Here is a 21,328-nt window from a genome sequence, read left to right on the forward strand (position 1 = left end):
ACATTGCAAAATTGTTTTTGATAACTTACAATACCTTATTCTTGATCAGCTTAATGGGATGTTACTGCAAAAAGTGTCCAATATTCAGAAATTAGCAACATGACTCAAAATGCATTCCACTAATCTTTGGTACTTATTAAACCAACTAATTTTGATTTCATCATTTCGTTTATACATAGGGCATGGAGTATCTGGGTTCAAAAAGATATGTACATAGAGATCTGGCAACACGAAATATCTTGGTGGAGAATGAAAACAGAGTTAAAATTGGAGACTTTGGCTTGACAAAAGTTTTGCCACAGGATAAAGAATATTACAAAGTAAAGGAACCAGGAGAGAGTCCTATATTTTGGTATGTTTGACTGCTGATTGATTCTAAACTAGAAGAATGCAATAGACAATTTCATAAGAATTCTGGCTTTTAACCATAATTAATTGCTCAACGAAAAGGTTGCTAAACCTGGTTGTGAACAAAGTAATATTTGCATTTGCAGGCTTTTGAGTCCTCTCATTTTATCCTGTAGGTATGCTCTGGAATCATTGACAGACAACAAGTTTTCTGTGGCCTCAGACATGTGGAGCTTTGGTGTGGTTTTGTATGAACTCTTCACTTATATAGACAAGAATAAAAGCCCTCCAGCGGTAAGCAATGTGTGTGTGCCTACATCATTTTTATATGTGGAAGTATAGTGCTTCTTGACTTACTGGGTTAGTTTCTTGGCAGCATGCTCTATTTTCTTACATGTTTCTGCCACACCTCCAAAAGGAGCTTGAATCAAATATAGTATTACAGGGGACTCATTGAAGGATCATGTTTGAAACACCTAATGCAAAAGTACTATTTATTTGTTTGAAGCACTTTTTTCCAGTTCTTCAGCTGAAAAGATTTCCAGAACAGCTTGCCTGAAATGTGCTTTTGCCTGCGTTCAAAAGAGAAATGCAGGGGGGGGGAGGGAGGAAATATGGGAGAAAAGGAAAGCAAGCAATGTGAAACACAAACATTTAAAAGTACAAAGTGTTTAAAATTACCAGATTTAATGGAAAATTTTCAAAGAGAGGAAGAACCAAATAGAGTTGATTTCTCAGCGTAATCAATGGAATGGCCCTACTCTTTTTATCAGACGCACTGGCTGCTGCTAGAAGCAATTGAGATCAGTGCTACTCTTTCAGCAAAGATAATGGAATAGTCTTGTTTCACCACTGCCTGGCTAAGTAAGATGGGTCTTGAAAAACAGTGATTTTATGGACAGTGCATAAGATTATTGTTATGGTTTTAAAATGGCTTTGGACTCTCTTGTAGGAGATTGGCACTGTGGGGAGATTCCCATTAGATGCCATGCCATTCATCTATAGGATCCTTTTGGTTTTGAACTTGTCTCCTATTCATGCAGTTGCTATGAAAAGCTGTTCAAAATTTCAGGATTCATTGCTGTTAGTATCTTGATGTCATCCAACTCCATTTTCCTTCCTTCTAACTTAAGGAAACAGTTCAAGTTTGAAACCATTAGCTGATATCAGTGAACACAGTGAAATAAACTAAATATTAAACCAGATGAAACAGATCAGAGAACAAAGGTTTATCATACATTTGTTGGAGTTGCACTTGCTTTGAAGGCTCAGGTTTACATTTCAATGTATTCTCGAATTCAGCCATAATTTGGCAAGTGGTAAGCAGGGTTTGCAGAGCTAAAGCTAGTATGCCAACTGCTCTTAGTGCTAGAGATGTCAGATCAGACCGTTATGACACAAGCTTGAGTTGTATCTTAATTATACTCCTAACACCTTTGGAAGATGTTTAGAAACTTCTGCTGATACACATTTCTGCACCCAGACTGTTGATGGAATCCAGTTATAGGTGACATGTGATTTCCTTGCTGTAACAATGCCTGGTCCATTTTTTTTAGCACATTTCAAAATGCTGCACTTGTCATTTCTTACCTGACTAGGGAGCAAGCTATTGACTATATTATATTTATATGGATGAAACTACCTGGATTTTAAGTAAAGGTGTGTACTGTCCCTAAGATTATTATTACTTAATCTGTATTTATTACCTGCCTTGATACCCAAATTTAATAAATAAAAGATAAATAATAAATAATCCTAGAACATTATCATTATTCTTACAACAATTCAGCTTCAGATTTTTATTTTAGGAGTTCATGCGCATGATTGGAAATGATAAGCAAAACCAGATGATTGTATTCCATTTGATAGAGCTTTTGAAGAATAATGGAAGGCTGCCAAGACCTGATGGATGCCCTGATGAGGTATTGGGTTGTAATTTATATGTAATGAGTATGCCTGATTCGTTTCTGTAGTTAGCAGAGAAGGTTTCATCAGAGAAAGATTGCTTGTATTTACTTGTCATAGGAGTACAGGTAGTCCTCAGGTTACAATGGCAACTGGGACTGGAATTTCCATCATTAAGCAATGCAGTTGTAAAGCGCAATGTCACACGACCACATTGCTTAGCAACAGCAATCCAAGCAGTCTCCATTGCGATTGTTAAGCTAGGACTGCACGGGTCATTAAATGAGGACCTCATGTGACCACAACAACAATGGGAATCCAGAAGCCCTTGCTTATGCCACTGAAACTGTGTCCCAGGCCAGCGGGCGAGTGCCACGGGTGGGCGCTATGGAGTACAAGGTCCCGTTGCCGCCCAGTGTCTCCACAGGAAAAAAAAGTGGCAGGAGCAACTTGTGACCTCATGTCAGCTTCCCCATTGACTTTGCTTGTGGGAAGGTCACAAATGGTGATCATGTGACTGCGGGACGCTGCAACGATCATAATTGCAAGCCAGTTACCAAGCACCAGAATCATGGTCACTTGGCCATGGGGACACTGTGATGGCTGCAATTTCAAGGACCAGTCATAAGTCCCCCTCGTTCAGTGCCATTGTAACTTCAAATGGCCACTGAATGAGTGGCTGGTAAGCAAGGACTACCTGTAGTTTTGTGATCGGTTTCTACCTCTCAATAGATTTGTTACAAAATCAAAAATAGTTTAATTTCTAATTAGCAGTTTTGATTAAAAATAAAGCAGCAGCCTAGAAATATAATAATTTCACTATCAATAATCTCATCTAGAATCCATGTTGTTTTCAGTCTAAAAAAACTTCCTGGCAGTTAGAGGTCCTTCCATACTTTGTTTAAAATCTACTACCACCTGATATTTATTATGGTCACAAATGATTCCTTACATTCAGACTGTATCATATAGCAAAGCAGTCAAATAACATGTTTTCTGTATTTGACATTAAGATTATTTTCACTCCCCAATGTAAAATGTCATAAAAGTATTATCAAAAGAGGATATAGAAGTCCCTTTTGAAAATAGGGAATGATCTTAAGTGTATAACAGAACTTCCCCAAATTTACTTGATAAGAGATATTAAATTAGATACAACCTCATGGCTGAATGGAATGAGAATTTTTTTTTCTCAGTAGTCTAGAATTATGATTTCCAGCATGGGCCTCATTGGCAATAGAGAAAACTTAATATGTAAGATAGAGAAGAAGACATAGGAGTTGGGGAAAGTAATTGATTTCTGGTTTTCCCATAGTACAATTTACAACTATTTGCTAAGTTTTATTCTCTTTCTGTAAAATCATATAGACTAAGCCAGTTCCTCATTCTTGTTCTTGCCTAATGAAGAAATTGTATGTCTAAATGAGATGTATCTGGTAGAAAGAATATCAAGGGAGAAGATGCTAAGAGAGGAAGATTTTTATATGAGATAATGTATAGTATACCAAAGCGTTCAATGTCTCTGGTCCCAAGGTTAATAAAATAAGCAGCTCCTAATGATTATTAATGCATTATTATTGTTGTTACTGCTATTATTATATCTCATATTGATGTTTTTCTCTTATCAAGGTTTATGTCATCATGGAAGAGTGCTGGAATAATAATACAAGTCTGCGACCATCTTTTAGGGATCTTGCTTTGAGAGTGGATTTTATAAGGGAAAGCATGGGTGGATGAAAATACTGAGATTCATCCAATGGGACCTGAAAACATGCAGAGCAAATGCTCCTTAGGCAATTGCTGATTATTGGCCTTCCCATGCATATCCATCTTTGAAGACAGAGACTTTAGGGAAATCATCCCATTAGAACTTGCACACAGTGAAGATCTCTGCTTAGTTTCTTCATCAGGAATGCTACCATGATGCACCAATGGAAAGCACTTTGATAGCAGAAGGAGTTCCTTTTTTAAAAAAGTAAAGCAGTGGCTAGTCAGTATCGCCTAATACAGATTTGCAAATAAAAATGCCAAGAAGAAAAGTTATGGGAAGATGGAGAGTTGGTCTACATGATTTTTCTTTTCTGAGCTGAAGATAATTTAGGCTGCAGAATTATTACATGCAGAATTTACGTGATTCAGTTTCAGCAGAACTGTTAAAAATTTTCACATTCCCACAAGTATAACTTTGAAGAGGAACAAATGTTTTGAACTGAAGCTTAGCAATGCATATGGACATCAAATTCGCCCTGTATGTTCAGTCTTGATCACTTGTACTGATTCCACGTAATCTTTCTTTTACTCCCCATTTGTCTGTTGTGCTTTCCATAAGTAGATGAGATTAATTTGTTCCTTTGCCTAATGTGTGTTTCTTATATATGATTATGCAGTTCTTTGAGAATATGCACTAAACATAAAAAGACATTGGAAGTGTAATGGAGAAGCAAAGAGCTATCAGTCAAATTGGGAGGAGAAAATAACACAACTGGTTCTTGGAGTGGCCTTTATATCATGGAATATTCTCATACTTTCAACACTCAGAAGAAGATGCATCCAAAAGATGCAGAAGAGGTGTATGCCCTACCAGTATTCACAAAGGAAGTCTGAGTGGCTGTAAACTACATTCCAAAAAGTTCCCTGGAATTCCTGTTTGCCTTATCTGTAAGAAACAAAATGGTTTGGCATCCTTTTTCATGGCTTACACAAGGGCTTGCATTTTTTGAATGGATTTGGGTAGTTTTCACAATGCCAAGGCATTATGGCTCCAGTGAACAGAACAAATCATATTTTTAGTACTTGATTGAGCAACTATCTATATGCCTATCTGAGCCATTGGCTGGCCAGCAAGAGAAGCAGATAATACTTGTTGAGGCAATATGATGTACTGTATATATTTTGAAAAAAAAAGGGAACAAGTATTTTTTAAAGAAAACCTGTTAAAATTGCCTTTTTAAATAAGCATATAGCAGTCTATTTTCCTACCTTTTGGGCTTATAGATTTGTAAAGCTCTAGTTGTGTCCTAAAGGTGCAAAGGTTGAAACCATGTTGTAGCAGCTTCATCTTTGTTAGTCTTGTCATTTCCTTAACTTTTATAGGATGGCTCATCCACCTAAAAGCAGAAATATGCCTCTGAGGTTACCAGGACAAACATGGCCCATCTTCTCTTGGGATATTGCGTCATTTGGCTGTATGTGACTTCAACCATGGAATAGGGCTTGGTTGCCATTACACTGCCTAGATTGTGAAATAAGTGTTAGTCACTGCAGATCCATGCTTGTCAGTATCAGTGGCACAACTTCATTTTGCGAAATAGTAAGCTCTTTCTGGCACTCTTGTGTCTTCAAACTATATGGTGACTTAAGGGTTGACCATAGTAATTCGGAGGAAAGCAAGTGAATTGGATATTCTACCTTGTTCCATAGTTTGACCGCCAAGCCTTGCTTCTGAGACGTAAGGGTTCTTTTAAGCAAATTTGAGTTCAGTTAAATTCCTAATATCAAATGAGTAAGTTTGGTCAAAGAAGCAGTTCTTTGCTATAGAAGCCAAATTAAAACTTGAAATGCATTTTAATGTTTGGCAAAATGTAGGGTAGGTGGCCGTGTTCTATAAGCCTCTAGTCAGTTTACTTACCTACCTACCTCAAGCATAGAAGAAGGTGCAGCAATGTGAATCTTGTATAGGATTAAATAGGTACCTCAAAATGCAGATGTCCCCAGCCTGTGAGTGCCAGTTTAAAATTGTTTTGTGCCGCTGTGAGCACTGGCATATGCATCAAAGTGGACTGAGTAGGTCTGGCATCTGTGCGAAGCTCCCCTTCCAAATGAGCCAGCTTCCTCAGTCTGGCTTGCTAGTAGGGTTATAGGTCCCATGTGTTTTGAAGAATCCATGTACAAACAGTAGTAATATTGGTGGGAGGTGACAGGAAGCTCCTGCATGAGAGGAGGCATCCCAGTATCTAATTTGCTCAGGTAAAACCTTAATTTTATTTTAAAGAGTAGGGAATTATACTAAGCAACTAAGGGCAAGGAGGTTGAAATTGTAAATAGTTATATTTTGTTAAAGTCTGTTAGCCTTCAATGGCTGAAAATTTTCAACTAATTAGCATTTTAAGAGACAGTTTGTGTATATTTTTAATGGCTTTGGTCAATACATTGCACATTTGTACATTGATCTAAAATGTATTGTACATAAATTACATTTTGGTTTTGTAGAATATTGTGGTAAATGGCTTGGTGATGGGATTCCCATGTTAACCAAATTATAGTAGCATCAGGTTTAAAGCAACACTAGGCATCAGGATAAACATATGCAGCAGTCTGATTATTATCAAACTTCATCCATCTGATCAAGGATTTCATGTTCCATATTAAAAAAAAAAACTCAGGGAATTTTGTGCAATGCAAGGAAAAGATCTTCCATAATGTTATTTTTTTCAAGTGATTTTTTTTGTTTGATCTAGTAGAATTGAAATATTCTAGTTTCCTGATATAAGGAGTTTCAGATACTTAACAAATATTTGAAGTATTTTAAGAGTTTTGAAACTTACTCCATTTTGAATTTCCATTGTTGCAGTCATATAGACACTTGCACGAAGTAAATCCTTTTGAGCTTAGTGAGATTTATTTCTAAGAGAGCATGGATAGGATTGTGCTGTCAAAAATCAAGCTTTGTCCAATTTTTTTTTTCATTTTATTAATTTCACTTTGGCACTGCTTAAATGGAAATTCAAGCAGATTCTGCTTTTTGGCAGAAATATTTCCACATATTCATGGAAGTTTCTTAAAACCATATTTCTGAATACAGCCTTTCGGGCTGGATTGGAGACTGCTTTAAAAACGTTCAGGTGCAACTTTTTAAAAGACACAAGAGGCTTTCAAGAGAGGAGGCTTCTCAAAAAATTATATGTTTACTGAGCTCTTGCACCTGTCTCTGGCTCCTGTCCTTATTCATGAAATCTTGATTTCATTTGTGCTTTCAGATAAATGTTGGCCGCTCACACAATTCAAAAACAATAACAACAACCAGTATCTTTTGAAAATTAATGTATTTCAAAAATGTCTGTAACTCTGTGATAACAGTTTTGTACATATCATTTAAACATTATATTATACAATTTGTGTATCAACAGTGTTCTCAGTTACTTTCCTATTCCACTGTAGGAAGAGAGCTGTGTTAGTCTATGATAGCCAAAAATCAGGAGGAACCAAGTAGCACCTTTCAGATTAACAGATTTTATTAAAAACCATTAGCTTTCATGAACTACAGCTCACTCCACGCTTCTCATGAAGCGAGCTGTAGCCCACAAAAGCATATGTTTTAATAAAGTCTGTTAATATAAAAAGGTACTATAAGACGACTCCTGATTTTTCCTTTTCCAGAGTTGCTATTCACTTTATCATAATGGTTTACCATGATACCAACAATTGCTGTGACTTGCTTTAGAAAAAAATGCTGCACAGATAAGACCGCTGCTGTTGAGTAAAGTGTATCACAACTACTGCTTTTTAGAATTTTTTTTAATCTATACCATTTTATATAAATAGATTGTATTTTGTAAAGCACTTCTGTATTTTTATTTGCTAATTGGTCTGTGGTACAGTATGCTAGAATTCAGAATAATTTGCTTTAAATGTATACTAAGATATCAGAGTATTAAATATTTTTAAAGATTGTGTGTTTGTTCTAGTTTTTCCACATAATTTTTTACTCCTTTCCTCAAATTGCAAAGCTAAAGCTATTTCGCTGCTGAAATAAAGGATAATAATTCATATTTGTTGCTGTTAGAGTGTAGCCCTATCCAGGCACTTCATAGAAGAGTTGACTCATCATAAAAGTACCTACTCTTGCAAATGGAAGCACTTTGACGCTCAAGAAAAAAGGAAAAGAGATTTGAGGAAATAGATTTCAACAGTGCACATCCTGCTTCCTGTTTGAAGAATCCAACCTCCCAGTAGGGCTAAAGATTTTGCCCTGTTCTTTGGGCATGACTTTAAGGGTCAAAATAAACTGTTAAGGTTTGCAGAGACTTAAAAGCACCCATTTTACCCATTAGTCCATCTCCCACAAGGGGGCTGGATGTTTTCTTTTTGATAAGTGTTTCACTTTTAAAACCATCTCAAACACCCAAAGAAGGCTCAACTGCCCTCATTACTGACACTCATAAAAGCCCTTGGAAGCCAAATTAATACAATTGCCTACTCCTAACTTAATAGTTTTTCTTAATTCTCCTAAACCTCAGAAAATCTTGAGTCAAGGGATAGGTAGAGTTTACCTTAATTGGTGGCCAGTTTGCAAAACTAATGCAACTTGGAAACCCAGCTGTCTCCATTGATTTGAACCTCTCTTCTTCATGTGCAAAACCAAGAAATTTTATTTGCTTGGCTTTTCCATAGTTCCAGGGGATTGAAGTCGGTAACGTTTACACATCTTTCCCTCTTTCTCAGTGATAATTGAAACATATATTACTGCCACATCTCTAACTCAAGAGGTGGGTGATTTGATGCATGGTACAAATTTCCCTAAGGTGGATATATTTCTAAATTAGTTTAAACTTTTGAGGGCGGTGGCGGGGGGGAAGAGGAGAGGCTATTTTATTACAAGTGAGTTAGCAAACCTGAAAGTGAAATAAGGTGATTACATAGGCAGTGTTGTTGCATCTTTCTTCAATTCCAAGAAAGTTTCCCTTTTCTGACAAAACATGGAAACAAATCCTGGGCACGATACCAACCTTGGGTTAAGTAAAACATAAGGAGTAGATTAAATTGGGATGACTATCTCACTTAAATTTATATCTCACTTTTCATTCAGGATAGTTGGGAGGTTATCTCAGGAACAAGGGCAGCATTTATGGAATGGGGCCTATAAAATCCATACAGTATTCCACCATGAAAATCCTATTTAAAGTAGAAATTCTGCATAAATGCAGGATTCACATAATGTCAAGGATTTATTAAAAGCAAGGTCGAACTTGCATGTCTACATTTGGAATGCAATTTTAGTGGTAGATTGGTTTGTGGCTGGAGTAGTAAAGACACCAGAGTTGGCAGATAAGTTGAACATAGACTGCCTATCTAATACCAGTGCCTGATCCAGACAACTCAGGCTAAAGCCCAAGCAAAAAACACAGACCATCCATCAAAAGTTTGGTCAAACATCCTGCTTATCTGTTGAATTGATAGATGCTTTTTCAGACGTGCTTAAGCCTTTCTGGCACTTTTTGAGCAAACATGCTACCTAGGTGCTCCCTTCCCCGTGGTGAATGCCTGCCCTCCTTAGGCACATCCAAGAAATGTAACAAGTACAGCAATGGGGTCATCTCTAAGAAATTCCTTTTCTTAGTATTAGAAATATTGAACAGCTTGATAATGCCCTTTAGCAGAGAATGAAATTTCTTTGCCTGAATTGGGATAGCTTTCAGTTTGGCTGGCTGGTTTTAGGAAAATAATTGAAAAAGATACAGCTGGCTCTGTTTATGTCTCTTTAGTCAAAATACCAGAAAATTCCTTTTCTTAGTCCCCAGAGGATGGACAAGAAGGTATCAAATGATCCAACTTTAATAGTCAAGCTGCCTTGCCTAGTAACCCTTGAGTATAAATCTGGCTTGAATAAGCTATACTATAAGGAAATATGAGCCTACAGTTCTTTCCAAATTGCCTTCATCCCAGTTGGAATCTAACATTACACAACTTTCCGAAAGAGGCAGGGGATCCTGATTACTGGAATTGTGTAGACCCAAGTGCCCTGGAAAGACTCTGCTGGAATGCAACAGAGAAACAATCGCTCTGTGACCAGTCTCCTGTTGGTGACTGCACGGCGTGGGCAAGTGAAGCAAACTAAATTACCTCTTTGCTTGATAAGAGTGATTTTGCCTGTTCTTTTTTCATGAGAATGATGTATCTTGCTTCTCATTGTCAATGAGAAGATGATCAGGAGAAGGAGCCAAATGAATCCCCTGAAACTAAGCAAGGGAGCAACTTCCTGTGTTTTGAACAGAAACCAATGCCCTGATATGGAGAACTATCAAACCTCTTGTGCTCCACCTGCTTCTGTGGCAGTTCTTATAATGTACGGAGATCACCAACTCACTCTTACATCTCTGTTGTGATCACTGTTCTCTGTGAAGTATCATAAGATGAGGAAATGTGATACGGATGGTGTTACCACTGGAGCTGAGAAGAAGATAGGCTTGAAGTTAATTATCTTGATGCCTCTCTTATGGCCTGGAATCCCAGATATACGCATTAATAACAAGTGCAGGAGCTGTTGCTATCCACCACCCCCAAACTATAATGGGGATTAGTGAAGCGGCCTCTTGTAGGTCTTCACAATCCTTCCAGGAGCTGAACATTCACTCTGAATAATGAATGGAACAGAATGCATGTGGCACCTAAAATTAAAAATATCAGCTACACAAAATGATAGAAATCCAGGGTTGTCAATGTAATTCTTTTAATATTTTTAATCTACAATTCCTAATGAAAAAGAAAAAAAAGATTAATGCCAAAAAATAAAAACAGGACCCAAAATAGTGTGTTTCGTTACTTAGGGATGCATTTGCAGTCTCCTTAAGCCACGCTGTGCAAAATGATATTTTACCAAAGTGTCCAGAATCTCAAACGCAAGTTGGAGCCTTTGTTCTGTTTCAATAGAATGGAGAATGGGGCAAAAGGTAATGTTCCCTGCTATAGGAGACAAAGAAGGTGATTTGAAAATAAATACAAATGAGTGGATTATTCTTAGTTCTGATTTTTTATATACATAATTTAATTGTAAAAGTTTCCGTAAGTGCAAATGATAAAAGTAGCAAAAAGTAAATGTGCGTACATTTTGTTTCTCAAAAACACCTGCTCACAATGATAAAAAGAGTGGAAGTCTTTCTTGAATGCCTACCGTTAAGATCGAAGTCTCTTGCCCATGGTTTTATTTTGGAATTCCCATCCAAGTCACCTTGCCATTTCTGTTCTAGCATTTAAGATTGTCTTGAAGATCTTTTATTTGAAAGTTACCTTGACTGATAATAGCACTTATGTAAATAGAGCAGAGAGTATTCTGAACTTTGAATCTAATGTTCTTAGAGACTAATATTCTGAAACTCAGATTATAATCATTAGGTAACACATGTTATGGAGATATAAAAGTACAAAGTAGACAGCAGAAGGTATACCTGTGGGCCATCCATCAAATCACAAGGTAACAGAGCCCTGCATATAAAACAAGAATGTTGAAGGTTAATGTTAGCTTACGCTGACAGTCACCAAGAGTTCTGCTTAACAAGCATTGTTACTGAGCTTCGGGTCTTACTGTAGGTGTCAATAACCAAGATGAGTCTCGGGAAGTTCCTGGTATTGCTATTAGACAGTATTAATTGAGATAAGCATTCAGACAGCTCCAAAATCTAGAGCAGAACTTAAAGGCATGTGGTGAAGATTTGCAGGAAGAAACATGTAGTATGTTACTTGTGGAGAACCTGGCTGGAAGAAGAGGTCCCCACAAGAGAACAGTTAATTAACCGGTTAATGGTAATGCTACTATTGTAAGCAATTTGTGAGCCGTGTCACTCCTTTTCCATATTCACAAAATGCTATTGAATCTACCAAAGTGTTCTTTGAAGGATTTTAACCAGGGAAGGGGAAAATATTATCTGTGCTAAATTATATTTAGCAAAGTGTCCAGGATCTCAAATGGCAATTCTGAAAATATTTTGCAGCCCATTGGAAGAGAACCTTCTCTTCTCTTTTAATGGAATGGAGAATGAGGCAGAAGTCCATGCTCCCTGCTCTAGGAGACAGAGAAGATGGTTTCAAAATATATAGAACCATGGAGATTATTCTCACTTCCAATAATCCTCCAACAAGGAGGGAAGAAGTCAGCAAAGACACCAACCTCCTGCGAATCCCCAGCCTACACAGATCACGCAGTGGACTGGGTTATGGATGTACTGGGAAGAGCTAGAGGCCATTGAAGGTCTCAGAAGGGAGGAAAAGGAGAATAGGGTAAGATATTCAATTGACTGATGCTTATTGATGATAGAAAATAATTAGAGTATACTGTGTACAAAATTGAGAACTATAAAGTGTAAAATTAAGTGGATAGACTATAGAATTGGAAATAAAGGTTAGAGAATAAGTTAGAACAGCACAGTACAGATTTAAAATAATTCCTAGGAACAAGAGCCAAAACCAAAACTCTATAAAGGAAGCTTTATTTTGGGGTCTACTTTCTTGGCAAAATCCTTTTGGAAGGGCATTGTTTGGCTCCTTGCGTGGCTCTGTCACTATCTTCCAGTAGAAACCGCGACACTGTACTCTATTTGAGGTGACTGTTTAGTTCGGTCTCTTCTTTGATATTAACAGCCATTCACCCTGTGAGCAGCGCTGGCCTGGACTGTGTCAGTTTTCAGGAACCTGAACTGAAGCAGCATCAAGAGGACCATCAAACACACTCAAAACCAGCACTGGAAAAGCCTCACAAGAAGCATGATGGTGCCGTTGCAGATGAAGCCAAGGCGGATTACACCAGTATCAAAGGGGTAATGAATCCTTTTGGATTTAGTTTTTCAATGCTCAGACATTCCAGGAAACGTGAGACTTATCATGAGATGGCAGACTAGTGATGTTATAACCTTTCTAGTGATGTCATACCCCTTCATGGATCACTGCCTTGTCATGGTGAAGGGGCTTGCGTAACTCAGTGAAGCCATGAGCTATACTGTGCAGGGCCACCCAAGACAGACAGGTCATGACAGAGAGTTCTGACAAAATGTGGTCCACTGGAGAAGGAAATGGCAACCCACTCCAGTATCCTTGCCAAGAAAACCCCATGGACAATGTCAAAAGACTAAAAGATATGACGCCGGAAGATGAGCCCCTCAGGTTGGAAGGTGTCCAACATGCTACTGGGGAAGAGCGGAGGGCAATTCCAAGTAGCTCCAGAAAGAGTGAAGCGGCTGGGCCAAAGCCGAAAGGACGTTCAGCTGTGGATGTATCTGGAAGCGAAAAGAAGGTCCGATGCTGTAAAGAACAATATTGTATAGGTACCTGGAATGTAAGATCTATGAACCAAGGCAAGCTGGATGTGGTCAAACATGAGATGACAAGATTGAACGTCGACATCTTGGGAATCAGCAAATTGAAATGGACGGGAATGGGTGAATTTAATTCAGGTGACCATTATATCTACTACTGTGGCCACGAAACCCTTAGAAGAAATGGAGTTGCACTCATAGTCAGTAAGAGAGTGGGAAAGGCAGTAATGGGGTACAACCTCAAAAACGACAGAATGATCTCAGTGCGTATCCAAGGCAAACTGTTCAACAACACAGTAATCCAAGTCTATGCCCCAACCACTGATGCCAAAGAAGCTGAAGTTGACCGGTTCTATGAAGACCTACAACACCTTCTAGAACTAGCACCAAAAAAAGATGTCCTTTTCATCATAGGGGATTGGAATGCTAAAGTAGGAACTCAAGGAGTAATCGGAATAACAGGCAAGTTTGGCCTTGGAGTACAAAATAAAGCAGGGCAAAGGCTAGTAGAGTTCTGTCAAGAGAACAAGCTAGTCATAGCAAACACTCTTTTCCAACAACACAAGAGATGACTCTACACATGGACATCACCAGATGGTCAATACCGAAACCAGACTGATTACATACTTTGCAGCCAAAGATGGAGAAGCTCTATACAGACAGCAAAAACAAGACCAGGAGCTGACTGTGGCTCAGATCATGAGCTTCTTACTGCAAAATTTAGGCTTAAATTGAAGAATGTAGGGGAAACCACTCAGGTATGACTTAGATCATATTCCTTGTGAGGTGATGAATAGATTTAGAGGATTAGATTTGGTAGACAGAGTGCCTGAAGAACTATGGACGGAGGTCTGTAACATTGTACAGGAGGCAGCAACTAAAACCATCCCAAGGAAAAAGAAATGCAAGAAAGCAAAATGGCTGTCTGATGAGGCTTTACAAATAGCTGTGGAAAGAAGGAATGCGAAAAGCAAGGGTGAAAGGGAAAGATATAAGCAACTGAATGCAGATTTCCAGAGAATAGCAAGGAGAGATAAGAAGGCCTTCTTAAATGAACAATGCAAAGAAATCGAGGAAAACAATAGAATGGGGAAGACTAGAGATCTCTTCAAGAAAATTGGAGATATCAAAGGAACGTTTAGTGCAAAGATGGGCATGATAAAGGACAAAAAAGGCAGGGACCTAACAGAAGCAGAAGAGATTAAGAAGAGGTGGCAAGAATACACAGAAGAACTATACAAGAAAGATCTTAATGTCCCTGATGTCCATGCTGGTATGGTCACTGACCTTGAGCCAGACATCCTAGAGAGTGAAGTCAAGTGGGCCTTAGGAAGCATTGCTAACAACAAAGCTAGCAGAGATGACAGTATTCCAGCTGAGTTATTTAAAATACTAAAAGATGATGCTGTTAAAGTGCTGCACGCAATATGCCAGCAAGTCTGGAAAACGCAACAGTGGCCACGGGATTGGAAAAGGTCAGTTTACGTTCCAATTCCAAAGAAGGGCAATGCCAAAGAATGCTCAAACTATCGCACAATTGCACTCATTTCACTTGCTAGCAAGGTTATGCTCAAAATCCTACAAGCTAGGCTTCAGCAATACGTGAACCGAGAACTACCGGATGTACAAGCTGGGTTTCGAAGAGGCAGAGGAACTAGAGATCAAATTGCCAACATTCGCTGGATCATGGAGAAAGCATGAGAGTTCCAGGAAAACATCTACTTCTGCTTCATTGACTATGCAAAAGCCTTCAATTGTGTGGATCACAACAAACTGTGGCAAATTCTTAAAGAGATGGGGGTACCAGACCATCTTACCTGTCTCCTGAGAAATCTGTATGCGGGCCAAGAAGCAACAGTTAGAACCAGTCACGGAACAACCGATTGGTTCAAAATAGGGAAAGGAGTACGACAAGGCTGTATACTGTCACCCTGCTTATTTAACCTATATGCAGAGTACATCATGAGAAATGCCAGGCTGGAAGAATCACAAGCCGGAATTAAGATTGCAGGGAGAATTATCAATAACCTCAGATATGCAGACGATACCACCCTAATGGCAGAAAGTGAAGAAGAACTAAAGAGCCTCTTGATGAGGGTGAAAGAGGAGAGTGCGAAAGCTGGCTTGAAACTCAACATTAAAAAAACTAAGATCATGGCATCTGGACCCATCAATTCCTGGCAAATAGAAGGGGTAGAAATGGAAGCAGTAACAGACTTCATTTATTTGGGCTCCAAGATCACTGCAGATGGAGACTGCAGCCATGAAATTAAAAGACGCTTGCTCCTTGGGAGGAAAGCTATGGCAAACCTAGATAGCATATTAAAAAGCAGAGACGTCACCTTGCCGACAAAGATCCACATAGTCAAAGCTATGGTTTTCCCAGTAGTAATGTATGGCTGTGAGAGCTGGACCATAAAGAAGGCTGAACGCCGAAGAATTGATGCCTTTGAACTGTGGTGCTGGAGAAGACTCTTAAGAGTCCCCTGGACTGCTAGGAAGTCAAACCAGTCAATCTTAAAGGAAATCAACCCTGACTGCTCATTGGAAGGATTGATAATGAAGCTCAAGCTCAGATACTTTGGTCACCTAATGCGAAGAGAGGACTCTTTGGAAAAGACCTTGATGCTGGGAAAGATTGAAGGCAAAAGGAGACGAGGACGGCAGAGGATGAGATGGTTAGATAGCATCACTGAAGCAATGAGCATGAAACTGAGCAAACTCAGGGAGGCAGTGAAGGACAGGAAGGCCTGGCGCAATATGGTTCATGGGGTCACGAACAGTCGGACACGACTTAACGACTGAACAACAACAGTGATGTCATAACAGGTTTTCTGTTGAGGTTAAGACTGCATGCCTAGTGACATTTTTAAAACGTGGAGTGGGAATGTGGATTACAGAAAATAATTATTTTACTCTCCCCTTCTCTGCAATGAATAAAAGAAATATAGTAGTCATGGGATCTAGAGTATGTTTCTGATGCACACACACACTGAGTTTTCTAAGAACATTCTATAATGCCTTTTTTCTTATGTTTAGAAATTCTCATCTAATTGCGGTGCTTTGCTATTTGTATATTATATACAAAAAGCAAGGATAATTTTTAATCTCTTTTAATTAAGGTTTATCCATCTTAATGTTCGGTTGAATGACTATTTCCATTGGACTTTGGTTGGGAAGCCTTATAGATATATCAATAATAAAATAAAAAGCATACATTTTTCTATTGTATTTTTTTATTTACATACAACATGCGCACACCTTTACTCTTCCGGAATGTTAAAAAAAAAGTGGAGAGATCCAAATCTACCTCAGAAAGTCTTATGTTTCTCAATAAAAGTGGAAAGATGAGATCTACAGGAGGGTGACGCTATACTAATAGGAACATGAGCCTAAATTTAAGTAAACACAATAAATGATGTAGAGAAATACATGTAAGCAGCAAAAGTCATTTGTAAGACCTACATTCTGCCTTTTCTTCAAGAGTGAAAGGCATTCCCCTTCATTTTCTCTCTACAACAACCACCTTGAGAGGTAGGCTGGACTGAGATTTTCAGTCCTTACGTCAGCCAGTGAATTTCCATGGCTGGGGATTGACTTGAACCTGGATCTCTTAATCTGAACATACAATAGAATAAAATTAATCTTATTCTCATCAGAAAACGGGCTTATACTTTGACATTATTGAAAATGGAATCATTTGTTCAGCAAAATAGCTTTCTTTAAAGAAAGGTTAATGTGCAAAAGTGCTGTAGGAAATCTATGCTCAGCTAGTGTAATGGTATGTGGGAATGACCTTGGGAGACAGAGAAAAGAGCTGCAGGCAGGGGAACAGTTGAATAAGAAGAGCTTAGCCCACAGCAGGAATGTAGATGTGGCAAGCATCTCAGAAGTGACCCTCCCTAGTTTCTTGGGCCGTAAAGGCAATGGGAGAGAAATGTAGTTTCAGACTTGCAAGATTCTGTTAATGTAACCTTACAATAAAGTAGAATTAGCTCATCTAGTTGTGCTTCCTATCTGGACTACTTTACAAGGCTGACATCAGTCCTGCAAGTCATTGGAGGAAAATGGAGTATGATTGTGTGCTATAGCAGTACAATTCCAGCTTTGTTTTTAATCTATCTTATATTGCAATGTTTTTCTGATATTATATAACATTTACTCATATGTGAATAATAGAAGATGATAGTTCTGGACACCCAAATAGAAATAAAAAAGTGTAATTCAATTTTGAAGAGCTTTTGTATGATTATTCTTGGAATTGTATTAGACTAAAAAGGTTGTCTCTCTTGCGTTTGACCCTATGGCAGCTTTTACTAATTTATTCATTCAATAATACAGGTAGATCTTGAGTCATGACCATTCATTCAGTGACCGTTCAAAGTTACGATGGTGCTGAATGAAGGGACTTACAGCCAGTCCGTGAACTTCTGGCCATCGCAGTGCCCCCGTAGTCACATGAACAAAATATCGGGTTCCTGGCAACCAGCTCCCACTTATGAGCAATTGCACCATCCCACAGTCACATAATCACCATTTGTGACCTTCCCAGCCAGCTTCCCCCACACCCTCTTTCCACAGCCTCTCTGCAACTGCACACAAGCATGCACGTACGCTGTGCCCTCTTTCCACAGCCAGTTTCTTAGAGACAAAATAAATTAAATGAACATTCTTTTTGCTACATAATTTAATTGTATGCACTGTAACTAACACAGAACCTATAAAAAATTCAATACAGGGATCTAATTGTATTAACAAAGTATACTAATCTCCTTTTTGGTACATCCCCATTTACAGCACATTGCAGCTATTCCTAAAGACATGTCACGCTTTCTTCGAGGATACTTGACCTGTGGAAAATTATATGATTCCATGGAAGTGATCAAACTAGTTTCACCTCTTTTATGCACACCACTTGCTACTTGGGAAGGGTGGTCATTAAATTCATCAGAAATAGGAACATAGTCATTATAATCATCATACAGATTATATAGGTCTCTCAGTAACTGTTCACTGGCTGGCCGGCTGCCACTTCGCAATCGTTTCAATTTAAAATCCCATAGTGATTGAGGATTAAAATTCTTCAGTCCATTCTTACTGCTAGCTTGTACAAATGCTGTTAGGAGAAAATAAAAGAAAGCATCAAAAGCTTACACAGTATAAAATAGGCATCAGAAATAGATTTCTTTGTAATTGGGCAAAAAGAAGTAATTCTGCAATAGTTGAGGGTGATCACCAAATCTAATGAGATTTTGAAGGGCTATACTCTATACGGGGCAGAATTTATATTTTACTTTTTTTAGGATGCATATGTAAGTAACAGCACTGGCAGCTGTTCATCCTTTCCATCAGAAAGACAGTTCACAAAATTACATAAAAGATACATTACACAGCAATATGTAAAACCTTCTATCTTCAACACAGGATCTAAAAGAATATTAAAAGCCTTTAATTTGCTTCACAATGACCTAGAAAAAGTTAAATCCCTAACACTCCATTATTTGCTTCAGTATTTATGCATCATCTCTCAAGACTATTCAGTGCACTTGAGTGCATATAATAATTTTTTAAAATTAAAAATTAAAATACACACTCATTGTGAGGAAGTTGGGGTTGCTGTCTGGGCTTGGGAAAAGTAGCTGCAGCCAGGCAGAAATGCTTCTCGCCCCATTTTCCTAACTCAAACGTTACTCACGAGCATCCAAGCTGGCGTTCCAGCTGCCTATGATATTTGAGCCACATCCTGGAATTTTCAAGGACATGCCGACATCCAGATGCAGCCTCACCCCACCCAGGCTCTTAGCTTAGAAAAGCAAATGCTAAGACAGAGTAGGGAGGTGTGTGTTGGAGAAAAGGAGATAGGAAAACAGCATACAGATGGTGAAGTGGAGGTGAGATCTGAAGATTGGCAGCTATTACAGGCAGGCAAGAGGACTATCAGTCAACTGCCAGGACCACAAGCTATGGTAAGCAGCATATCCTGGTGGGATTCCTGCCTGGAGCTTGGCTTGGGAGCTCAGCTGGAGTTCTCAAAAGCAACACTGTTTAAGAGCAGAGCTTGGAGCTCGGCAGCAACCAGAAAAGGAACAACCACACTGAGGCAGCACCTCCCAACTAGTGCAAGAACCCTAACCCAGCTTCATCTGCACCAGCCATGGCTTAACTTCTTGAAAATATGGTAAGCCTCAGGATAACAAGGTTATATCCCTACCCACCTGTGAGAAATAACACAATCAGAGAGTGACCAAAGGACTAGAAAGCAAGAAAAATACAGGCACCTGGATGCTTCTAGGATTTGATAATGGAGGCATCAAACCACTATAAAGAAGTGTTTAGAATGCTGCACACCTAAATGGTGGCTTCCTTCAGGGCTGCCCTTGGCCAGGGATGTGCAGCAGCCTCAGGGGCAGCTCTTCTCCACCTTCTCCCTTGAATCTTTGGGCAAAGGAACCTCCTTATTCTCCCCTTCCTCATCTCCTCCCCCATGTTCTTGCACTGCAGCAAGTCACCTACCTCACGCAGAGGGAGCAACTCTCTGGATCTGATTCTGCGAGCATGCTAAGAATGCTGGATTTGGGCACGTGCGCTAGCGCACAGAGGACCCCTTAACCCAGTGTTGTCCAAACTTGGCCACTTTAAGATGAGTGGACTTCAACTCCCAGAATTCCCCAGCCAGTCATGAGTTGAAGTCCACTCATCTTAAAGTGGCCAAGTTTGGACAACACTGCCTTAACCTGTATAGAATCTGTTAAGCTGCCTCCCCCAGGCCCTTTGCAGAGAAGTCGGACGGCTGCTGCGTCTGGGAACAGAGGCAGGAGAGGAGCAACAACGGGACAGCCGATTATTTCAGGCCGGGAGATTTTTGCGAACTCAAGGAGGCTGGTGCAGGTCAACCCAGCAGCTGGATTTTTGGGAATCTCTTCCCAAAAACCTCCCTCTTCCTCACTGTCCGCCCGCCTGTTTGAAGCGAGCGCGGCTAAGGGAAGACAGCGTAAAGTACCTCCTAAATTACTTCGACACGCACGAATCGCCTCTGCGGGCGAGAGGAAAAAGAAAACGCGTCTGTGCCTGGCTCCTCCCCGCTTTTGTTCCCGCCAGCCGGCCGGTTTCTTACCGGCTCGTGCGCTGCCGGGCAGCGGCTCCCGGGCTGCGCTCTGCTGCTGTTCACCGACCCTCTTCCAGCGGGACCCTCCGCAAGTGAAGATGACCGCGCGGACGAAGTCGCGGCCGCAAAGCTTCACTCGGGGCTCGTTCTCCGAGCTGGGGTTGCTCCTTTGCGCCGCCGCCGCCGCCTCCTCCCGGGTACTCTGACAGCTCAGAGTCGTCGCCAGCAGGAGAAGCAGCTGCAGCCTCTTGAGTCGCATGGTGGACCCGCCTTCGCGCTCCTTCCAGGGGCCGCTGGGTGAAGCGCCGGTCCCGCGGTAGCTAAGCAGGGAAAGCGCTCGCCCTGAGCCACGGTCGGTGGCAGAGAGAGAGACGCTGAGTTTCAGCCTTCGCCTGACTCGGTTTATATCGCGGGACAAGCCCCTCCGGGTCTGACTCATCGCCCCCGCTGTTCCACCCTGCTCTGAGTAGAGTTATATTGCATGACACACACACACCTCACAACACTTCTGTGCTGCTAATTTTCTTCTGGCTTCTCACCCACCAATTAGCTTTATTAATTTACAAGAAATGTAAAAGCCATTGCAAAAACGGCCGTTCACCGGAAGGTGGAGACACGATTCTTGTGCACGGCAATAATGACTAACATCGATCGAAAATGTATAGGAGTAACTTTTGAACCTCTTTCCTCTTCCTTTTCGTCGTCTTGCCTGTTCAGAGTTCATCACTAGCAGGGTTATCTCGTTTACTGATTGAAGCGTAGATATTTAGTACAACATTTCTCACTGTAAATCTCAAAATGGTTTACAACTGAACGGACAACACTGTTAATAGCAAATTTATTAAAAGTATGGAGGGAAGAATGAAAAGAAACACTTTTCATGCAACAATCATACAGAAAAGATGTTGAGTGAAGAGCTCCTCTGAGACCAGCATTAAAGAAGAATGAA

At 39.8% G+C, this 21,328-nt stretch overlaps 2 protein-coding genes across 4 annotated transcripts in view; one reads left to right on the plus strand and one right to left on the minus strand.

Moving 5' to 3' along the window:
- The window catches only part of JAK2 (Janus kinase 2), a 99,319-nt gene extending 91,401 nt beyond the window's left edge, over positions 1–7,918 (plus strand). For all 3 annotated transcript variants that reach the window (XM_088130394.1, XM_007431977.4, XM_088130395.1), the window contains 4 exons: positions 180–352; positions 525–642; positions 2,157–2,270; positions 3,883–7,918. In XM_088130394.1, the coding sequence (XP_087986520.1) occupies positions 180–352; positions 525–642; positions 2,157–2,270; positions 3,883–3,990 (513 nt within the window). In that variant the 3' untranslated portion in view covers positions 3,991–7,918. The remainder of the gene's footprint in view (positions 1–179; positions 353–524; positions 643–2,156; positions 2,271–3,882) is intronic.
- A 10,033-nt stretch (positions 7,919–17,951) lies between these two features.
- LOC103061195 (uncharacterized) lies at positions 17,952–20,818 on the minus strand. The gene is made up of 2 exons (XM_088130198.1): positions 20,032–20,818; positions 17,952–18,390 (listed from the first exon to the last, which is right to left on the minus strand). The coding sequence occupies exons 1-2, from the start codon at positions 20,816–20,818 to the stop codon at positions 18,026–18,028; spliced, it is 1,152 nt and encodes a 383-aa protein (XP_087986324.1). The 3' UTR covers positions 17,952–18,025.
- Positions 20,819–21,328: the final 510 nt, after the last annotated feature.

Source organism: Python bivittatus, unplaced genomic scaffold (genome assembly GCF_059951505.1).
Source record: "Python bivittatus isolate LINGU-HERP-01145 unplaced genomic scaffold, Pbiv_v1 ctg000850_np1212, whole genome shotgun sequence".
NCBI lineage: Eukaryota > Metazoa > Chordata > Lepidosauria > Squamata > Pythonidae > Python > Python bivittatus.